Consider the following 17,608-nt stretch of genomic DNA (forward strand, 5'->3'; position numbering starts at 1 on the left):
GGTGATGAATTAGTTTTGGAACCAGCTAATGAAGTATTCGCAGATGCCCTGGAGACTCTTCCAGCAGTATTCCTCCGCCATCTTGGTCGCTTGAGTCTCGTCTGCCGCTGTGGGTCTCGCTGTGATGGTCTTTACAGATTTCCGTGGTGTAACAGTCTTGGTAACGGCAGGCTTGACTGGTCTGGCGGCTGGTTTGGCTGGTTGCTGAGGTTTGGGCTGCTGCTTTGAGCTCGGAGGTTTGGTAGGGGTGATGCTGGACTTGACCTGGGTAGGCTTTGGGATGGAGATTTTGGGCCAAGAGGCGTGGAACACCATCTGGACCTCATCTGAGGCAGAGCGACACATCTGCGGCTTGTAGACCCGCGGTCCCTGGCAGGCGTTTTGAAGCTTCCTCATGTCCCACATGATCTGAGTAAAGAAGTGCCGAGGGTTGCTGCTATATGGCCTGCATAGGTTAGGTTTGCCTAGGAAGTCACACCAGTACGACTTGCCCTTGCTCTTGCAGGAGACACGCAGCTTGGTGAAGTTGGTCTGGCCGAAGATCGCCATGGAGCAGCTATCTTTTGCTTTGGTGTTGAAGCGAATGGGTTCATCCCAGATGCTGCTTTTCGGCGGCTGCTGCTGTCTTTCGACGTGGTTGATCCCGTTCCCCTGGTTACTGCTGTTCTGGGCCTGAGCGTTAGTAGCCCACACGAAACAGACCAGAAGGAAAGCGGCGCTGCATACGGCTCTCATGATGGAGGTGTAGAATGGACTCGGCGAAGGTGTTGGAGGTGCAGGCCGTCTTTATAAACACGAGTCCCACAAAGGGGTCTTTGAGCAGGGCAGAGTGCACACATCCCTCCAGACTGGGGGGGCCTCTGGACTCTAGTCTGGAGCCGCCTGAAAGAACTAATTGTAGGAATATTTGGAGAAGTGTACGTGTGTGTGTGAGATGAGATTGGTGTGCAAGTGATTTTGAGAGTGCATGGGTTTCACGGGCTAGTTTTGTCCGGCATGGTATTTGCAACCTAATCTCACGGGAAAACGTAACAAGGTGCCGATTTTGTGTGAATTGATGAATTGTTACAAAATGAAAACGTACCTAACGAAAAAGTATGGGTGCAGCCGTAAAACTATTGCTGGGGTGTGAGCAGATTGTACGAAAACATTCCGATCAGATTATATAAATGAATTCCTAACGTAAAATAGTTGCCCCCTTTTGTGTTTATCTTTGTGTAGCTGGTTTTGGGGTTCGTTTTCCTTGAGTGTGTGTTGATGGTTCGAGGGGAAGGACATGGGTGTGGTTACATTCATGGATCCTTCATTATATAATCCTACATGCTAACATAAGTGGGCTATTGACTATTGAAGTGAAAGACGTTTTAGTTTCAGGAGAAGAGACAAGGAGAGTAATTCAACTGGGACCCGTTTATATTTTGTCGACTTCAAGCAGTGCGGTTAACGTGACGTACTACATGTACTAGGATTTAGAATAAAACAGAGCGTAGAAAGAAACGTTTTGTGCATATGGTGTTTTATAGAATACTGCCTTTACGACATACTGTAAGACATACCTTTCTGTAGCCTGCTTTATTCTGTGGTCAGTGTCGCGCTCATGTCTTTTGAACCCTTTAGTAGATTTAATAAACTTGCAATAGCAATTAAAAATAAACTCATTAAATAAATGAAATAATAATATTGTTGTAGCCTATTTTTAAGCATCTGAGAAAAAAAATGAATGTAATTTGGGCTTCTATATTTTGGAGGGTAGTCTTTAAGAAATAAATAAATAAAAAATGGTATTAAACAAAACAAAGAAAAAAATCAGGCAAAAAAACAAAACAAAAAACAAACAGTATTTAAAAGATAATTGAGTTAACAGTACGGTATGTTATAAATTTTAGGGCTAATGAAACACCCGGGCAATTAGGCCGTTGAATAACAAGGTAACAATAAATAAACTTTTTATATAATATCTAAATATTTATAATCTCCATTTGAACGCGAATAACCAGCCATTGGGTTTAGAGCTCGTCACTTCCGCACTCAGTGTGTACCTGTAACCATAGAGACGAAACGGAAGTTGCTGTCCGCGCTGTTTGTGGACGAAAACATTACATTATAACCTTTACATTATACTGTAGAGGGCATTTAAAATCGATGGATTCAGTACTTCTGCATGGAGAAGCCGAAGGTTATATTCAAAGTCTGGAGAAGATGTCATTGCGCGATATCGGAAGTCCAGGGTACGGGAATATCTAATAAATAACCGCTATATGAGATAAACAGTTTTATTCTAAATTTACCGATGTTTACGTCTTTTTCTTTTCTTTTTTTCTTTTTTGACTAAAGGTGGTTTCGTCAACATGAATACATCGAAAAGCTGAATATGCAAGCTATTCTGAATGCCAGTGCCAATCAAGAGGAATTTATAAAAGACCTCTTTGTCTCTCTTGGAAAGGTAATCAAATGTATTCTATAGCGAAAGATTAAAAAAATAGTTCTTTTTAAGAAACGGACGTAGAACAACAAAGGATGTTAGTAAATGGTTGCATAGATTCAGTCAGTCGAAGAAACATGCAAAACGCCAAGGCAAGAAAGAAAGGGTTTACTTTGAGCTGACAACAAAAACTAAAGTGCACAAAACAAAAAAGTCTCATACAAAAAGGCAAACGTTTCAGTTCAGGTCAGAAGTATAGTTCTTTTTAGAACCTGAAAAATGTTATATCGTTTCCACAAAATTATAAGCACCACCACTGTTTTTAGCATTATATTTACAAAGAAAAAAGGAATGTTTAAGAATAAGCTCATTTTACTTGTATGCACTTAACAGGAAAACAGAAAATATTTTTTTTACTACTTTTTTGGATAAAATAAAATAAAAACACCATCATACGCAAAAGACATCAGATATATGTAGGCATTATCTAAAATGTACCAATGCTAAACTTTTTGGATTACTAGATCAGCTTTCCCACTGGCACATCTTATTCTCATGTTGTGTAAAAAAATATTTTTAGCATACGGTCAAAACCCTGTAACTGAAATACAGCTGCTGTTGTTGGACTTCTTCCAGATACCCACACTGGTGCATGCAATGATTCTTACAGAGGTCTGGAAACATAAAGTGTTTCCCATAATTTGCAAACTCCAGGACTTTAATCCAAAGAGCACGTTTCTGCTCTACATGGTGGTAAGTGCCCTCAGCTTCAAGTTACCAGGCTATTATTTCACTACATTTTCTCTTTGTCTCACTGCATTTTCTCCTAATTTCAGATTCATCATGAAGCTACCATTATAAACCTACTAGAGACGATTATGTATCACAAGGCAAGCACACCTACACTGAGAAACACTGTTTTTATATATATCTGAAAGTGTGATTAAAAACAGATATTTGTAATAAACGTAGATGACCCAAAAACGAATACCCCATTCTAATATGATAGCAGTGCAAGAAAGCCTATATGTTGTGTTGTATATGCAGGAGTCCAGCGAGGCCGCTGGTGATTGTGTACTCGATTTAGTGGATTACTGTCATCGCAAACTCACATTACTGGCAGGACGCTCCGTCTCCGGAGAAATCCCAGCTGCGGACCGAATCACACACACACAGATGTCAGACACGGCATCCGTACAGGTGAAGAACACCGCAGCAAATATAATTCTAGCTCATTCTCGTGAGCGTAATTTACATTACATTTAAATGTAACCTGTGCACTGTTTGTTGCAGGATCTACAAAGACAAAGTGACATGTTAGAGTTTGAAATCTCCATCAAGGCTCTGTCAGTACTGTGCTACATCACTGATCACATTGAGAGGTATCGAAGCTATACCGGTTATTTAAAGAGATGATATTAAAGTTAATTAAAATATACGACGAAATGATGAGTTTGGAACAGATTTGGAGAAACTTTACATCAAGTGCTCGCCACCGGATTCCCGGCAGTGAATGGGTGCCGGCAGAAAGCTGCATATTTATTACAGACAAGATGTTATTTAACCTTAAAACATTCAACTTTCAGCCTTCTGCTGTGAAAAAATCGTCCAATCTGAATCAGTAGACTAATGTGAAACATGTGAAAACCATCCAAATATATGCTTTTTACTGGAGGAAGTGTTGATATGGATTATGGAATTATAATGTTACCAGAAGTGATGGTTTAAAGTTAAACTCCCTAATTAAAAGTCTGTTCTGATAAAACTCATCCGCTGTACATCTTGGACGAGTAATATTTTTTAGCACATTTATTTTTTGGATGATCTATTGTTTAAAACATTTTACGTAAAATAAATGTGAAACAATACATGTTTGAAAACAGTTATACAAATATATGCTTACTAATGAATATTAAAATTTCTCATTTCCGTGTAGTTTGGGTTTATGTGTGCTCTCAAGGATGCTGTGCACTCATAATATGCCCTGTGTGCTGGTACAGCTGGTGGAAAATTGCCCCTGGAACAGAGGTTAGTCTCCAAGTGCTATATTTTAAGCATACAATATAACGGATATGCGTAATAATTCCTCTTATTAGCATTTTTTTCCTATTCAAGTAACTCTTTCAATCAGAAAACATGAGAATCAAATCATAGAACAGCTATACACAATGTTAATAGAAATGGATCAAATATTTCAATGAGTAGCATGTTTATAAGGAAAAGTGCTCATAAATTGTTGAAAAATTAAGATAAATTATAATCACAGTTGAAGGTTGGAACCATATTTTTAAGGAAAATACCTCCATAGACTTACATTAGAAAATAGCAAAGTCTTGTCTGGTAATATTGATTGATAATTAATACTGATTGGTTTCTCACGTGTAGGAACACTGGAAAAATACTCGGAAGGAAAGTGGAGAGCCGTCCAGCCAGAAGATCAGCTCAAGTTGAGTAAACATGATGGCCAGGTGTGGATGGCTTTACTGAACCTGCTACTCAAACCAGACTGCCAAAGAAAATACGACTTCAATAGCTTCAACAAAACACAGCTCTTGAAGGTAAGATCGGTTTTTAAATATGATTGCTGGGTGATGCTTCCATAGTATAGTAAAAGCTTAATTATGTATTTATGTAGCGCAAAAAAACAAAGCACGTAATTAGCTTTATTACATGTTAAATGATTTTATAATTCTCCTCTCACATATATCTCACATCATTATAATTCTTCCTATCCAGCTTCGTGGGTTTTTGACAGAGGTTGTGATAGATCAGTTACCAAATCTACTTGATCTCAAGCACTTTCTTAGTCAACTTGCTGTCACAGATCCAGCAGCCCCTAAAAAAGATCTCATCTTGGAGCAGGTATCCAGCATACACATACAGTACACTACCAAGTTTGGGCTCAGTCATATTTTAAAAATATATAATAATAATAATTTTATGCAGCAAGGATGCATTACATTTATCAAAAGTGATAGTAAATACATTACAAAAGATTTTTATTTTAAATAAATGCTTTGTTTTTTTTCTAATCAAAGAATCAGCGAATTAAGAATTAAGTACATTTTAAAATGAACTGAAATGGAACAGTTATTTTAAATTTTAATAACATTGCAGAATATGTGTGTTTTATTAAATAAATAAAGCCTTAATGAGCATATGAAAGTTTTTATTATCTTCCCAACATAAAACGAAATTCTTGTTTCTTTAGGTACCAGAGATATGGCATAATATTGTAACAAAGAACAGCAACAAGTGGAAAGCCATTGCTAAATATCAAGTGACACAGGTTTTCAACCCCTCTGAAAGTGAACTAAGAGAACGAGCCAGCAGGTGAGGTGATCTATCAGGATATGTAAGGGACGAGGAGATGCAGTTCTGACATGTTAGTCTAGCAGCATGCATATATATACTGTACAACTGTTTATTTTCATCCTTTCTGGTCAGGTTGGCTCAAACATATAATCTGGATGTGATGGAGAATTTAATCCCAGACAAACCCAAGTGTGGAGCCTGTGGAAGAACAGGAGCAAAACGCTGCTCCCGCTGTCAAGGAGAGTGGTATTGCAATAGGTATTACAACATGTGACAAAATCATGTAGTCTTTCAGATTTCATCACTTTAACAAAGTGTTCATTAGCTGTACTAATTTCCTTAATTTATAACGTAGATGAAGAGAAGGTAATATACGATAATTACCCCTTAATTGTTGTCTTTGTCATTATTTGTTATATTGTTTATAAATCTACTTGTCTGGACTTTGTTTGCAGAGAGTGTCAGGTGAAGCACTGGCCCAAGCACAAGACTGCATGCGCACTCATGACAGAGGCCATACAAAAACTACAGGAGGAACCCAACATCAGCGGGTGAAGAACAGGACTAAATGAAGAGGCTGAGAGGGTGATGCTGGGACACACACGCAAAACACACAAATGAATGGACACTGATATAAAAGGATCATATATATTCTTTTTAAATTTATGATTACTGCATTAATGGCTAAACTACACCTCAGAAGCAAGCACATTGATTTTTACTGAAAAAAGCTTTATTCCATCTGTTGTAAATTACTTCCTTTATTCAGTATTTTCTATACAGTTACGATAAATGGTGACTGGTTCTTTAAATTTTTAGGGCTATTAAAGTTAACCAAATATATATTATTATATATTATATCTGTACCTTTTACAAAACAAAAACACAAACCATGTCGAGCTGATTGTTTTTATTATAACAGCCTCCAAATTCCAGTGGGATTGACATTGTAAAAATCCAAAACACTTGGTACAAGTGCCTTTGAGTCTCATAACACGGCTGACAACAAGACCCTGGGGATCTGTACTGTACCACTTCCAAACAACACATGCATACAGCGGCGCACTGTTTGGATTTGTGGGTATCACTAACAGATTTGGGATTTAGTTTACATTTCTTTCACAAACCTTTTTTGGTATATGAGAAAAACCTTTGGTTTATGCAATAAATGATGTGGAATTGTAGGACTACTGTATGATGTAGTGATACGTGTATTTTAAGAAATTACAGTACATTAAAAACTGGACATATTAAACTATTTTCAGTTTCTTGTATGGAAATAGACACAAAAAAGAAATACATAAGACACTGAGAAGAAAACAAAGACAAGAACAAGAAACAACCAAAAAAAAATTATTATCTATAATAGTGATTTTTTTGTAGTGGTGTAATTATTGTCTTGTATCAAAAGTACTGATATTTTAAACATATAGGATCAAGCAGTCTTTTCGGACATTGGCTTAATTGGTTTTTCGAGACATTGAGCCTTTCCAGTGCATTCAATTTCCTCTTACTAAAAGACTTCTCTGAAACTAATACTTAATTCATTCATTGAACAATAAAATGTACAAAAAGGTAACATTTCACAGAAGAACTGAAAAGATAAATTGATAAATGAAGAACTTCACTTGCTACTGTAAATACGTCAGAAACTGCTTTGACCATCAGCCTTGAGATGTTTGCTTCAGAAACACCATTTCATGATCAAACACTGACAAGACAATATCACAGACCTTCTTGCCCCTTTATATCAAATGAAAAAAAGATCAATACAAAATCTAGATGTACCCACAACTGTCTAAAGGACATTTTATAAAACAGATATTAACAAAATACATACAAAACTTTCAAAATCTTGTTGAAAGTGTATAAAAAGAATACATTGCTGTTTACCACGATGAACTGTATGAAGACTATGCTTGAAATGCTTCAGTTAAGGTCAGAGTACGTATTGTTGTTAGAAACTGGAATAAACTGTTATTATTATTACATTTTCAGTGATTATATTCCCTTTTTTCTGTCTTCAGTTGTCGTCCTCAGAATCCTAAGAATGACAAAAACAAAACAAACAGTCACTTCATTTAGACTTTTCTCACAATAGATTCTTAGGTAGTTTAGGTATTGGGTACAATTAGGGATGTACAATAAGGTCATGCAGAATAAGGCATTGATATGTGCTTAATTAACACTAATAAATGACTAATATTCTAGTAATATGCATGCTAATTAATAGGTGTAACTGTAAAATAAAATGTTACCCTCTCTTTAGCTCCAGTTTTCAGTACCACTGTAGAGAAAAAAGAAGAAAATGTAATGACACAAAAATGTATATATTTAGTTACTTAATTTATTCAAAGATGGAGAGTAAGAAATAAATGAGTCAAAGATCAAGCAGTCGTGAAAGGTCATGCAATGGGATTTTGAAAGGATTTCGGTGAAACGTTCACGGAAAGTAACTATGAGGAAGATACACAGGACTGTGTAGAACACTGATGGTGAGTTCCTGATGTGCCTCAGAGAAAAGTAGAAAGATGGAAAGAATGACAACAAATGTCTAAATAAAGTAATGGCGGTGGACCATGAATGGAAACAAAGTGAGAAAAATTCAAGTTGTTATCTCAGTTGAGAAGTCAAGGCATAAAGCTGAAGATGAAGACATGAACGAATGTGTTTTGAGAGAAGACGTAAGGACATATCAATGCCGAGACAGAAAGAAGGTCAATGAAAGGATGAACAGATGAACTGTTGAAAGGTTTGGTACCTGCAGGATGCACACATGGCTGCATACCCTGTGTGAAAGTGTTTGTGTGTGTGAGTTTGTGTCACCAGTCAGGCTGTCTTGGGGGGGCTGAGGCCCGAGGATACCACCTCATTGTGCTATAGGATGGATAGCTGAAAAAAATCCAGGTTAACTGTGAAACATTTTTTAGTTTTCAAAGTTTGGAATGACAGTATCGTTTAAACAAAGTATATCTTTCAGTTAGCTACAAAAAAGAACAGAACACTGTCATGCGGTGCTAGAAATGAAAAAATATCATGCTCCTACATTATTTACTAGGCGTGCATTGCATAAGTTTTGTAAAAAAAAAAAAATTGATTAATATTGGGGTACAAGCTACAATTTTCATACCTTGACCAATAAAACAACATACATATTCTACTTTGTTTAATATAAAAAAACAAACATTAAAACCTTAACCAGAGTTTCACATGAAGTATTACAAAAACAGAATACTATCATGTACAGTATGAAAGACATCTGTTCGTTTTTAATCTAGTAAAATATATATTGTATATATTGATAGTAGAATCTTTTTTTAGAATCAGGTTTTGTCACCCAAAGTCATCTTACGTTGATATGACATGCATACTGTACATATAGATGCACATGCACACAAACGACTTCAGCTAATACTGATTTTATCATGCAGAGACGAAGAGGAGGAATAAACTCTACCTGCTCATCACGGGGTTGTTTATGCCATATAAAGACTCATTATGATAACCACTTACAACAACATCCATACTACTGTAAATAAAACAGTGAATGTAAACATTAGTTGCTTATAAAATGAGCATGAGATGCAGGATTTACAGTAAGTAGAGCGATATCATGATTTTTTATTTCAATGTGCAGTCAGGGATAAGTAAATGAAGTAAAAAAGCAAAGATGTAGATGAAAGGATGAGAAAATAGATGTGGTTTGTTTTCGGAATGGAGAATATGGAAAGAGTGAGTCGCATGTCAGGATATAAAAGACTTAAGATGAGTCTTGAAAGAAGGAAACTAGGTTGTTTTAAACACGTGGAATGAATATTCTCCTCGAATCTTAAAAATGAAAAAAAAAAACAGTTTAGGTGCGGATTTGAACGTGATGACTTTTAGAAAAAGCTGCCATATATCACTTCACGCATGACAAGCGCCGCAGTCTTATATTCAGCAAGTATGTGTTCACTCACTCATCATAGACGTCCTCAGTGTCCATCCTGCGGTAGAATTTGGCGAGTTTTACCGACATGATGATGCTGGGAATGAGTAACAAGCAGCATCCTCCCAGACCAAACCAGAATGTGTTCTAAAACACAAAATAAACACCTCATATAAATAATGAATTCTCTAAATATATGAAAACACACACTTCATGAAAGTTTTTGTGTAAAAAGTGAGTGTGTGTTTGCCTTTGGAGTTTCTGTTCACACACGAGCATACGCACTGCAATGTTGTCCTGTTCTCTGTGTGTGAGTGTGTGTGTGTGTGTGTGTGTGTGTGTGTGTGTGTGTGAGTGTTGGGGGGTGATCATATTCTGAACATGTTCATGATTATATGTAGTATGTTTCGTGAGTGTGGGTTCAAGTACATGTTAAACGAGTGAAAGCAGTCTCGTATTTTCTTACCACCGAGTCGACGATGAAGCTGCAGGCTACGATCTCTATGGAGTCTATGATGTTGCTGATGGGCTTGCACTGGGCGACCTCCATTTCCAGCTGCACACACGGAGGCACACATTAGTTTAACTGATTAAGTCGCGGTGCTTTTTTGGACTTTATCTTGTATTAGCATACTCACAGAGTGCTTGACCCACTCCGTGTATTGTGAAAAATATCCCACAATTTTCTTAATGAATTTATCAGTCTCCTGTGACACATTAACAACAAATTGTTAAAAAAACACACATGCGGAAAACGACCTATATAACTGACCTATTAGAATATATAATATATCCTCAGTATTGTTGTAAAAACAAAAAATGTTTAACATTATAAATAATGAATGTTTTTGCAGTCTATTCTTGTACAGATCAAGACTAATAATCGGTGAATTAATAATAAATAAATGTAATAAAAGTATTTGTACCTGTCTGACCACATGTGAGGCATTGTTGGCGATGAGGTACTCTACTGCCTCGATGGCATTCAAGACATTTGTCACTTTAATCTAGAGGAAAAACCATTAGGAATATCAGAATCTATATGAACGCGTATCCACTTGTAACAATGTGTAAATGTCACTGCATTATACAAATATCACAAACCAAGTGCCGTTTATTATACATAAAAATGTTCTCCATAAAGATTTGTGTATACTGTACTTACAGGTAGTTCTCTGGATGTTTTCTGAAGCAGTTTAATGCTTTGACTTAGAGTGCCCTACCAAAAAAAAGTACATTATATATTAATCAAATATAAAATGCTATATAAATCACTTACAATCTCAACCTTCAAAGAGTCACTGGTTTCTTTCATTCTAATTCTGTTAAAGGGTTACTCCACCCCGAAAATCAAATCTTGTCATGAATCGCTTCAATCCCCATTCGTTCCAAACCTTCTTCAGAATGCAATTGAAGATATTTTAGATTAGGCTTGTGGCTGTCCCATTAACTGCCAGTTAAATAACACTGTCAAGGATCAGAAAAGTATGAAAGACGTTGTCAAAATAGTCCATCTGCCATCAGTGCTTCAACCGTATTGTTGAGACGAATTGTTGAATAACGTCATTTTTTAGTTTTCTCTGCATACAAAAAGTATTCTCATAGCTTCACAATGCTAGGGTTGAACCTTGGCCTTGACTGTGTTACTTGGGAGCCAGTGGGACAGTCACAGTTTTCATCCAAGACAAACTCAGCTCTTATGGGTTTGGAATGACATGGGGGTAAGTGATTTTCATTTTGGTCATCTTTTCAGCAGGTCAGGATCAGGTGTGTTCTTTTGAACTCAATTTTTAATAACTGGATTACAGATTCTGAAAAATCACAAGCACAATGAGCCAAAAGGAGGACTCTTGCACAAACTTGCAAACACAAACATTTACTAAAACACAGACTGCAGTCCACATTTACTAAAACACATTCATCTTTTGGATTATCACGTCACAGTACCAACTGTTGGCTTACCCTTGCTTTCACAAATTTCTTTGGTTTCATAAAAAAAAAGAATAAAGAATAAAGCTTAGAATAAAATGTCCTGTGTCGTCATGAATAAAGTAGCTTAAAAACATACTAAACAGTTTTCTGTGGGAGTTACGTTGAGGGGTGAGGTTAAGGTAGTAAGATAGTAATAGGGATAGTTTGTTTTTGTACCTACACTACCATATTTCAGAAGAAAAATTTGTATCTCCTTTTGGGGACATAAAAATAAATACTTATTCACATTTTTAAATCTTCTGTTAAATTTATAGTATTTATAACTGGCTGTATTAAAAAAAAACAGAAGTCCATGAAATGCCTTAATTTAGATAATTATGGGCTGCAGCCCATAACCTTTGTAGCGGTTAATGAACAGAACTGCGTGCATGTTGCATGCTGAGTATACACTGTAGTCAGAGCTACTTCTCTCTGTTTATGATGAATCTACTCTGCAGTGAAACCAGTCTAAAAAGTCTGAATACACTGTAAACACTTTTTAAAGGTTATCTGTAGTGATTCAGGACTAGCCAAAAACATGGTTAGGAAAATGGATTCATGGTATACTCGCTTCTTATAGAAATTTTGTACATTTTAAACACAAAAAAAAGTTATGGACTGCTGCTTTAAGTGTGTGTGTGTGTGTGTGTGTGTGTGCGCTCGCATGCTTACCATAGCCTGTTCCATGGGCACCACTTGTTCTTTGTGGATCTGTCTTATACTGCTGGCATGACCCTTAAGCGCATTCTCAAGAGCCCCTCGTGGCTAAGAAAAAGATAGAGAAAAAGAAATTGAATTGTCCTTCCTCAAAAACATATTTAAAATGATTCTCACTAGTTTACTCAATCTGTCCAATAACAAATTCAGCAGTGGACATATATGCAAGAAAATTAAGAATTACTTTTATATTTTATTTTCTGACAGGCAAAACCACAACAGCATTGCATGCTGGACATTTGAAACATTTGGGGAATAAATTATAAAATGAAATAATTCAAGAGCTAGAACGTTATTAACCCTGAACAAATACAATTACATTTTTTTTTAACTATTACATTATCGTAAGCCATTTGGAAATGGGATTAAAATTACAGCAGCTGTATTTCTGCAAATTGATATAAATAAATTTAATTCATTAAATATTGAAATGTTTGATTCTATTAGTATAGATTGCAGATAACATTTTAAAAAGTTTAAGAATGAATTATTACATTTTAAGATTTAATTACCGGGCCTGTGTCATCCTCCTACTTTAAAAGGCAAAGAATTACAATAATACAGATAGATTTGACTTATTTAACTGCGATATTAACATACAGACTCACGTCTCAGACCAGCATTTTATGCCCAGTGCTTGAAAAGACCCTCAGTCATACCCATAAACACTTGCACACACTGCAGCTCTACACATCCTGTAGCTGTGTGTTTTCCCCTCATGAATGAAGTGCTTGTGTACCCCTACACTGCAGGGGAGATCACTATGAAAATATGAAATGTTCCAGAGACTGGCCTCCGGGTGTTAACTGATGTAACTTAGTTGAAAACATACAGTAAATAATACCTAACCTAATATCTTCAAATATTATAATAAAGTGAGCGGAATCATGTGACTGGAAAGTGATTTGTATTTGACTCACCATTTGGTCAGCTTGAGCTTCGAGTTCATTTGCGTAGGACAAAAGATCCACAACTGTCACTCCTTTATTCACCTGTCAATCAAATAATTCTCGTTAAATTGTCTTGGGTGGTTGTTGTCTGCGAGTGTCTGTGAGAGTGTGCTGGTCACCTCAGTTAGATAAGCTTGATAGTCGATGTCTCCAATGCCTATGTTGGCAAAGTCAATAAGGTTATCCTTGCCCTCCTGTTCCAGAAGAAACATCCCCTGGAGATCCACATTCACACTGTTAAATGTCATGGTCAGTTCCGGGTTATACTGTTGAGAAAGCACAAACACGCGATTAAAGAACTGATAGTATGTAGATATACAGAAATATATATTAAATGCTTTCGTCTTTCTTAGATCAGCTCACGCACCACTGTGGCATTGAGGAACTTGTTGAAGTTGAAGTTGGTCTCCAGTTGTAGTGCTGAATATAAACCATTATTCTCATAACAATCTCTATAAGCAAGATAAAAAGTGAAAACGAAAAGAAAGTGAACACATCTCACAGAGTAAACGTGCTAATAAGCAACTAGTTAATAGTGAGAACTGGTCACTGTACTAATGTGTTACAGAAGACTTGGATTAAACCATTCGATTCATATGTATTACATTTATACTGTCAATGTTTTAGTGCAGCGGACTTTCAGTTGAAGAAAATAAATCTCTCAGGTTTTATCATGAATAGTATCTTGAGTAGTATTTTGAAGAAAGCTTAAAGGGTTTGGAACGACATGAAGGGCAAGTAACCGATGGCAGAAGAGCTCTTCGAGATTAATGACTTGTAAATGATCCTTAGCATTGATCTTTTCTCACACACTTACCTGTACATACTGCCAATGGTAAGGTCGATGTTCGGATCTTGAAACAGCATACCAGGAAGGAAGTTCTTTTTGGCAGGATGGACCATATATGGTGTGTCGATGATCTAAACAGTATTAAAAAAAATATTATTTGTTATATATAAATATACTATTTGTTTAAAAAGTTAATTTTCCTTAAAAAAAAAACAGATAATTCTGTCACGATTTACATAAATGCCATTCCATGTTGCAAAAGTACGACTATCCTTATTCTGTGACCACCCATGCATAAGAAATATTTATTCAATATTAATGTGCATAAGAAACAAAACAGACTGAATTTGTTGCCTGGAGTGCAACTGTGCTGCGTGAAGACATCAGCTCTATCAGAACCTTTTTTTACTTTCAATACTTGCTAAAATTAATGTAAATACAGCGACATAAGCCACAGGTAAGATCTTCTAAACGTGTTTGAGGTCAGAAGTGTTTTTGTGCAAATGCTTTGCTGTGTGTATGATCTGAAACTAACCTCCAACCCCCTTTTTTAAACTTTTGCTCAAACACACACACACACACACACACACACACACACACACACGGCCTAAGCTTAACCACAGTTTAGCATGAATACAAGGACTCCAGTGTTGTGTGTGAGTTATTTAAGAATATACTGGTCTGTTTCTCTTCTCCCTGCAAAATTAGTTCTTACATCTGAAATAACAAGTGTGCAAGATGCGACCAAAAATTAATTTACTTCTGTCGAGTTTTGTTTATCTATTGTATGTGTGTGTGTGTAAATATAAGCTGTTATCTAATATTAAACACCAAATCAAAATTGTTTCTTATTATAGAGTAGTGAACCAGTACCTTAAAAATCTGTCTGTTAGCCAGCGGCTCACACACAAGCTTCTCTACGTTTCCGCCAACAACAAATGTGGTGACGACCACTCCCATGAGCACCCAGGAGAAAATGAAGCTGAAGCCAACAGAACTGACCAATAAGAAAATCAAAAAAAGCAAAAGAATGTTAATATCTAACTTTATCATCACATTTGTATTTTTATAAGCCAGTTTCTGGCAAGTTAGTGTGTTGTTGTATACAGTATACGTTGTTTTGGTGTTTTCATTGTAACTCACGCCATGAGCAGGTTTCCACCGGTGTTTGACAGACAGCCACGTGTTGTGGGGGTGGCGTTTTTATCATAGCCACATGATCCACACAGCAGACCCAGGAAGTTAAAGGTCAGAACCAACACAACCATACAGCAAATCACCACACACCCTATCCATCTAAAGGCACAAACACAGAAATGAAGACGTGAGCGAAAGTGACAGCATACACTGCAGCGGCCTATAAATATTGAATTTGTTTTCTTTTTTTTACAGAAATTAATAATTTTATTTAGCAAGGATGCATTCAGTTGATCGAAATTGACATTACAGATATTTATAATGTTACAAAATCATAAAAATGTCCTGAAAACAAAAAGAAAATCAGCTTCTTACATCAAAAATTTGCCCCATTTTTTCAAAACTTTACCTGCAAATTCAAAAATTGCACACGCAAAATGTCTCACAACTCTTGCATAATGAAACTGCATTCAGAATATCACAAACACGTCTCAAAAGCAAACATTTGCAAACACCTATTCCGTAATATTAATTAAGCTTATAAGCATAATTCAGGCATATTATAATATTTGAATATTATCATTCTTAACAATATTTTTTACTGTGTTTTTGATCAAATGAATGGGAGAGCATGGCACAATTTATCAAAAACCTTTTGAACGGCATGTCATTTTTTATATAATAAATTAAGAAATATGTAATTAATAACCAGGGCAGCCTTTCTGAAAAGCATTGTAAGTTTAAGTACATCATAAACCCATTAAAACCAATAGTGCTGCAATCAACAAGCACTACAATACTTTTTAGGAAATGCAGCCTAGTTGTTTGCTTCTACACACAATATTAGCATTAATGTTAATGTGCTTGTCGCTAGTAGTATTTTCTGGAAGCATATATATGGTTGTCACTCTAGTGAATAACACCCTAGGAATAGAGTTTACAGAAGTACCTGTAGAAGTCCAGCTGGTCGATCTGTGGATAGTACGCTTCAATGTTCTTCTGGCTCTCCGTCAGGAACTTTGTGAAGTTCTCAAGCGCTGGTTCTACTGGGAACATCTTTGTGAAACCAATTATCTCCACACCGGACTTATCCAGCAGCCCTTTTACTTCTTTAACAGACGAAAAAAGACAAAGTGAATATGTGTTTGTGAATATGGAGGGATCTTCTCATCTGGCACTAAAACTCTGTGAGGATTAATATTGTAGTTGAGGAAAACTTACTGGGTAAAGCTTCATTTTTAAAAAGATACAGATGAGTTCCCGCATGCACGAGGACAGATATAAAACAACAGCAGAATAATATTAAGTGTTTTGCGTGTTTTCTTTAGTCACAGACAACAAATGAGGTTAGCATGGAGAAAGCTATAGGCCTAATACCAATAGATGTTCTGTTGCAGTGGGTTTATGAAGGCAGCACATTTAGGCATCATAGGCAATATTCCCTTTGTAGGCAGCGAAGCAGCACATCGGAGTGCTAAAGAAATGAATAAAAAGAACTCCCTCACCTGACACAATTCCTTTCGTCTGTTCACTGACCAACCTTGGGGTGTCATTAAAAGAAGAGTAGCCCTAAAGAGATAAGCAAAAAGAAAATGAGGTGAAAAAACTGTCACAGTACATTACAGGATGTACATTATAGCTGGTGCATGATAAAAATAGACCCATCTGACCTTCTGTACAATGTTGCTGAGGTCTGTTTTAAGCACAGCATCCAGATTGGCCAAAGGTGCCTCGACATCAGGCAACTATTGGACGACACATAGAAGTTACAATTAAACCACACAGATTTTTGTCCAGTCAAATGCTCCCATGCATGCTTCCAACACACATCCCTATCGAATCAATAACAGCAGCTAAGTCCTTCTAGAGTAGATCATTTTTGATAACAAAAAGTATGTTTGCTGCGTAAATCAGATGGATTCATTAAAAAAGCAAATTCTTTCTCTGCCAGCTTTAGACAAAGCAGCTTTGAGCTTACAAATGCTTTCCTACATGCGGGATTAAACAAATAATAATGACATCTTCTAAAGATAGTCTTCCTTCAAAAAACAATAAAGTAAAAGACACCCATGCCACGGTTTTTTATTTTTAAACGTGCATTACACGCTCATGTTAATTCAACAAAGCCTTTTGGAAAATCGGTCAGTTTTGATATTTTGGCAGGTCGCAACAAATAAATAAATGTCTGGGAAACACATCTCACAGCACAATAACCTGAGACCAAATTCATTCATCATCATTAGCTGCGTTTGTAGCTGGAGACACTAACCAAACCGATAAATAAACTCAGACCAGATGTTAACTCCGGGTCTAATTGAAATGGCTTTTTTAAAGGGGCGGGTCCTTTAAGGCTGGTTAGCATTCAGCCACTGTTTTGA

The 17,608-nt window shown here is 36.4% G+C and overlaps 3 protein-coding genes across 9 annotated transcripts in view; 1 reads left to right on the top strand and 2 right to left on the bottom strand.

Annotated features, from left to right (window-relative positions):
* On the bottom strand, window positions 1-2,097 carry fgfbp2b (fibroblast growth factor binding protein 2b). Its single transcript, XM_043237010.1, is given in 3 exon segments — window positions 1-759; window positions 761-882; window positions 2,040-2,097. Coding segments are annotated over 3 exon segments (930 nt in total). The 3' UTR covers window positions 1-9.
* zmynd10 (zinc finger, MYND-type containing 10) lies at window positions 2,060-7,723 on the top strand. 2 transcript variants are annotated; one of them, XM_043243804.1, is made up of 12 exons: window positions 2,060-2,228; window positions 2,335-2,443; window positions 3,059-3,175; window positions 3,259-3,312; window positions 3,470-3,622; window positions 3,716-3,804; window positions 4,359-4,450; window positions 4,808-4,980; window positions 5,159-5,284; window positions 5,634-5,755; window positions 5,870-5,995; window positions 6,193-7,723. In XM_043243804.1, the coding sequence occupies exons 1-12, from the start codon at window positions 2,143-2,145 to the stop codon at window positions 6,290-6,292; spliced, it is 1,347 nt and encodes a 448-aa protein (XP_043099739.1). In that variant the 5' UTR covers window positions 2,060-2,142; the 3' UTR covers window positions 6,293-7,723. The 2 variants fall into 2 exon arrangements, with proteins under 2 accessions (XP_043099739.1, XP_043099749.1); XM_043243814.1 differs by lacking the exon at window positions 5,159-5,284.
* The window catches only part of prom1b (prominin 1 b), a 22,284-nt gene continuing 11,308 nt past the window's right edge, over window positions 6,633-17,608 (bottom strand). Inside the window, exons 9-28 of one of the 6 annotated variants that reach the window (XR_006251304.1) lie at window positions 16,901-16,975; window positions 16,736-16,799; window positions 16,452-16,460; window positions 16,180-16,339; window positions 15,237-15,389; window positions 14,967-15,090; window positions 14,121-14,224; window positions 13,671-13,755; window positions 13,423-13,569; window positions 13,274-13,345; window positions 12,309-12,401; window positions 10,831-10,884; window positions 10,592-10,672; window positions 10,304-10,372; window positions 10,132-10,221; window positions 9,697-9,812; window positions 9,195-9,266; window positions 8,499-8,629; window positions 7,996-8,024; window positions 6,633-7,781 (exon numbers count right to left, since the gene is read on the bottom strand). Coding sequence is in view for 4 of the 6 variants with exons in the window: in XM_043243625.1 (XP_043099560.1) it covers window positions 9,364-9,565; window positions 9,697-9,812; window positions 10,132-10,221; window positions 10,304-10,372; window positions 10,592-10,672; window positions 10,831-10,884; window positions 12,309-12,401; window positions 13,274-13,345; window positions 13,423-13,569; window positions 13,671-13,755; window positions 14,121-14,224; window positions 14,967-15,090; window positions 15,237-15,389; window positions 16,180-16,339; window positions 16,452-16,460; window positions 16,736-16,799; window positions 16,901-16,975 (1,698 nt within the window). In the remaining 2 variants the exon portion in view is untranslated. The other 5 variants (XR_006251305.1, XM_043243653.1, XM_043243625.1 and 2 more) reach the window with 5 other exon arrangements.

Source organism: Puntigrus tetrazona, chromosome 1 (assembly GCF_018831695.1).
Source record: "Puntigrus tetrazona isolate hp1 chromosome 1, ASM1883169v1, whole genome shotgun sequence".
NCBI classification, from domain to species: Eukaryota; Metazoa; Chordata; class Actinopteri; order Cypriniformes; family Cyprinidae; genus Puntigrus; species Puntigrus tetrazona.

Bases quoted from the DNA above. Each gene is read 5' to 3' on its own strand.
- zmynd10 (XM_043243804.1), top strand. From the start codon at position 2,143: ATGGATTCAGTACTTCTGCATGGAGAAGCCGAAGGTTATATTCAAAGT. The intron at 3,313-3,469 runs GCAAGCACACCT...TTGTATATGCAG, and splicing joins AGACGATTATGTATCACAAG to GAGTCCAGCGAGGCCGCTGG. The intron at 4,451-4,807 runs GTTAGTCTCCAA...TCTCACGTGTAG, and splicing joins AAATTGCCCCTGGAACAGAG to GAACACTGGAAAAATACTCG.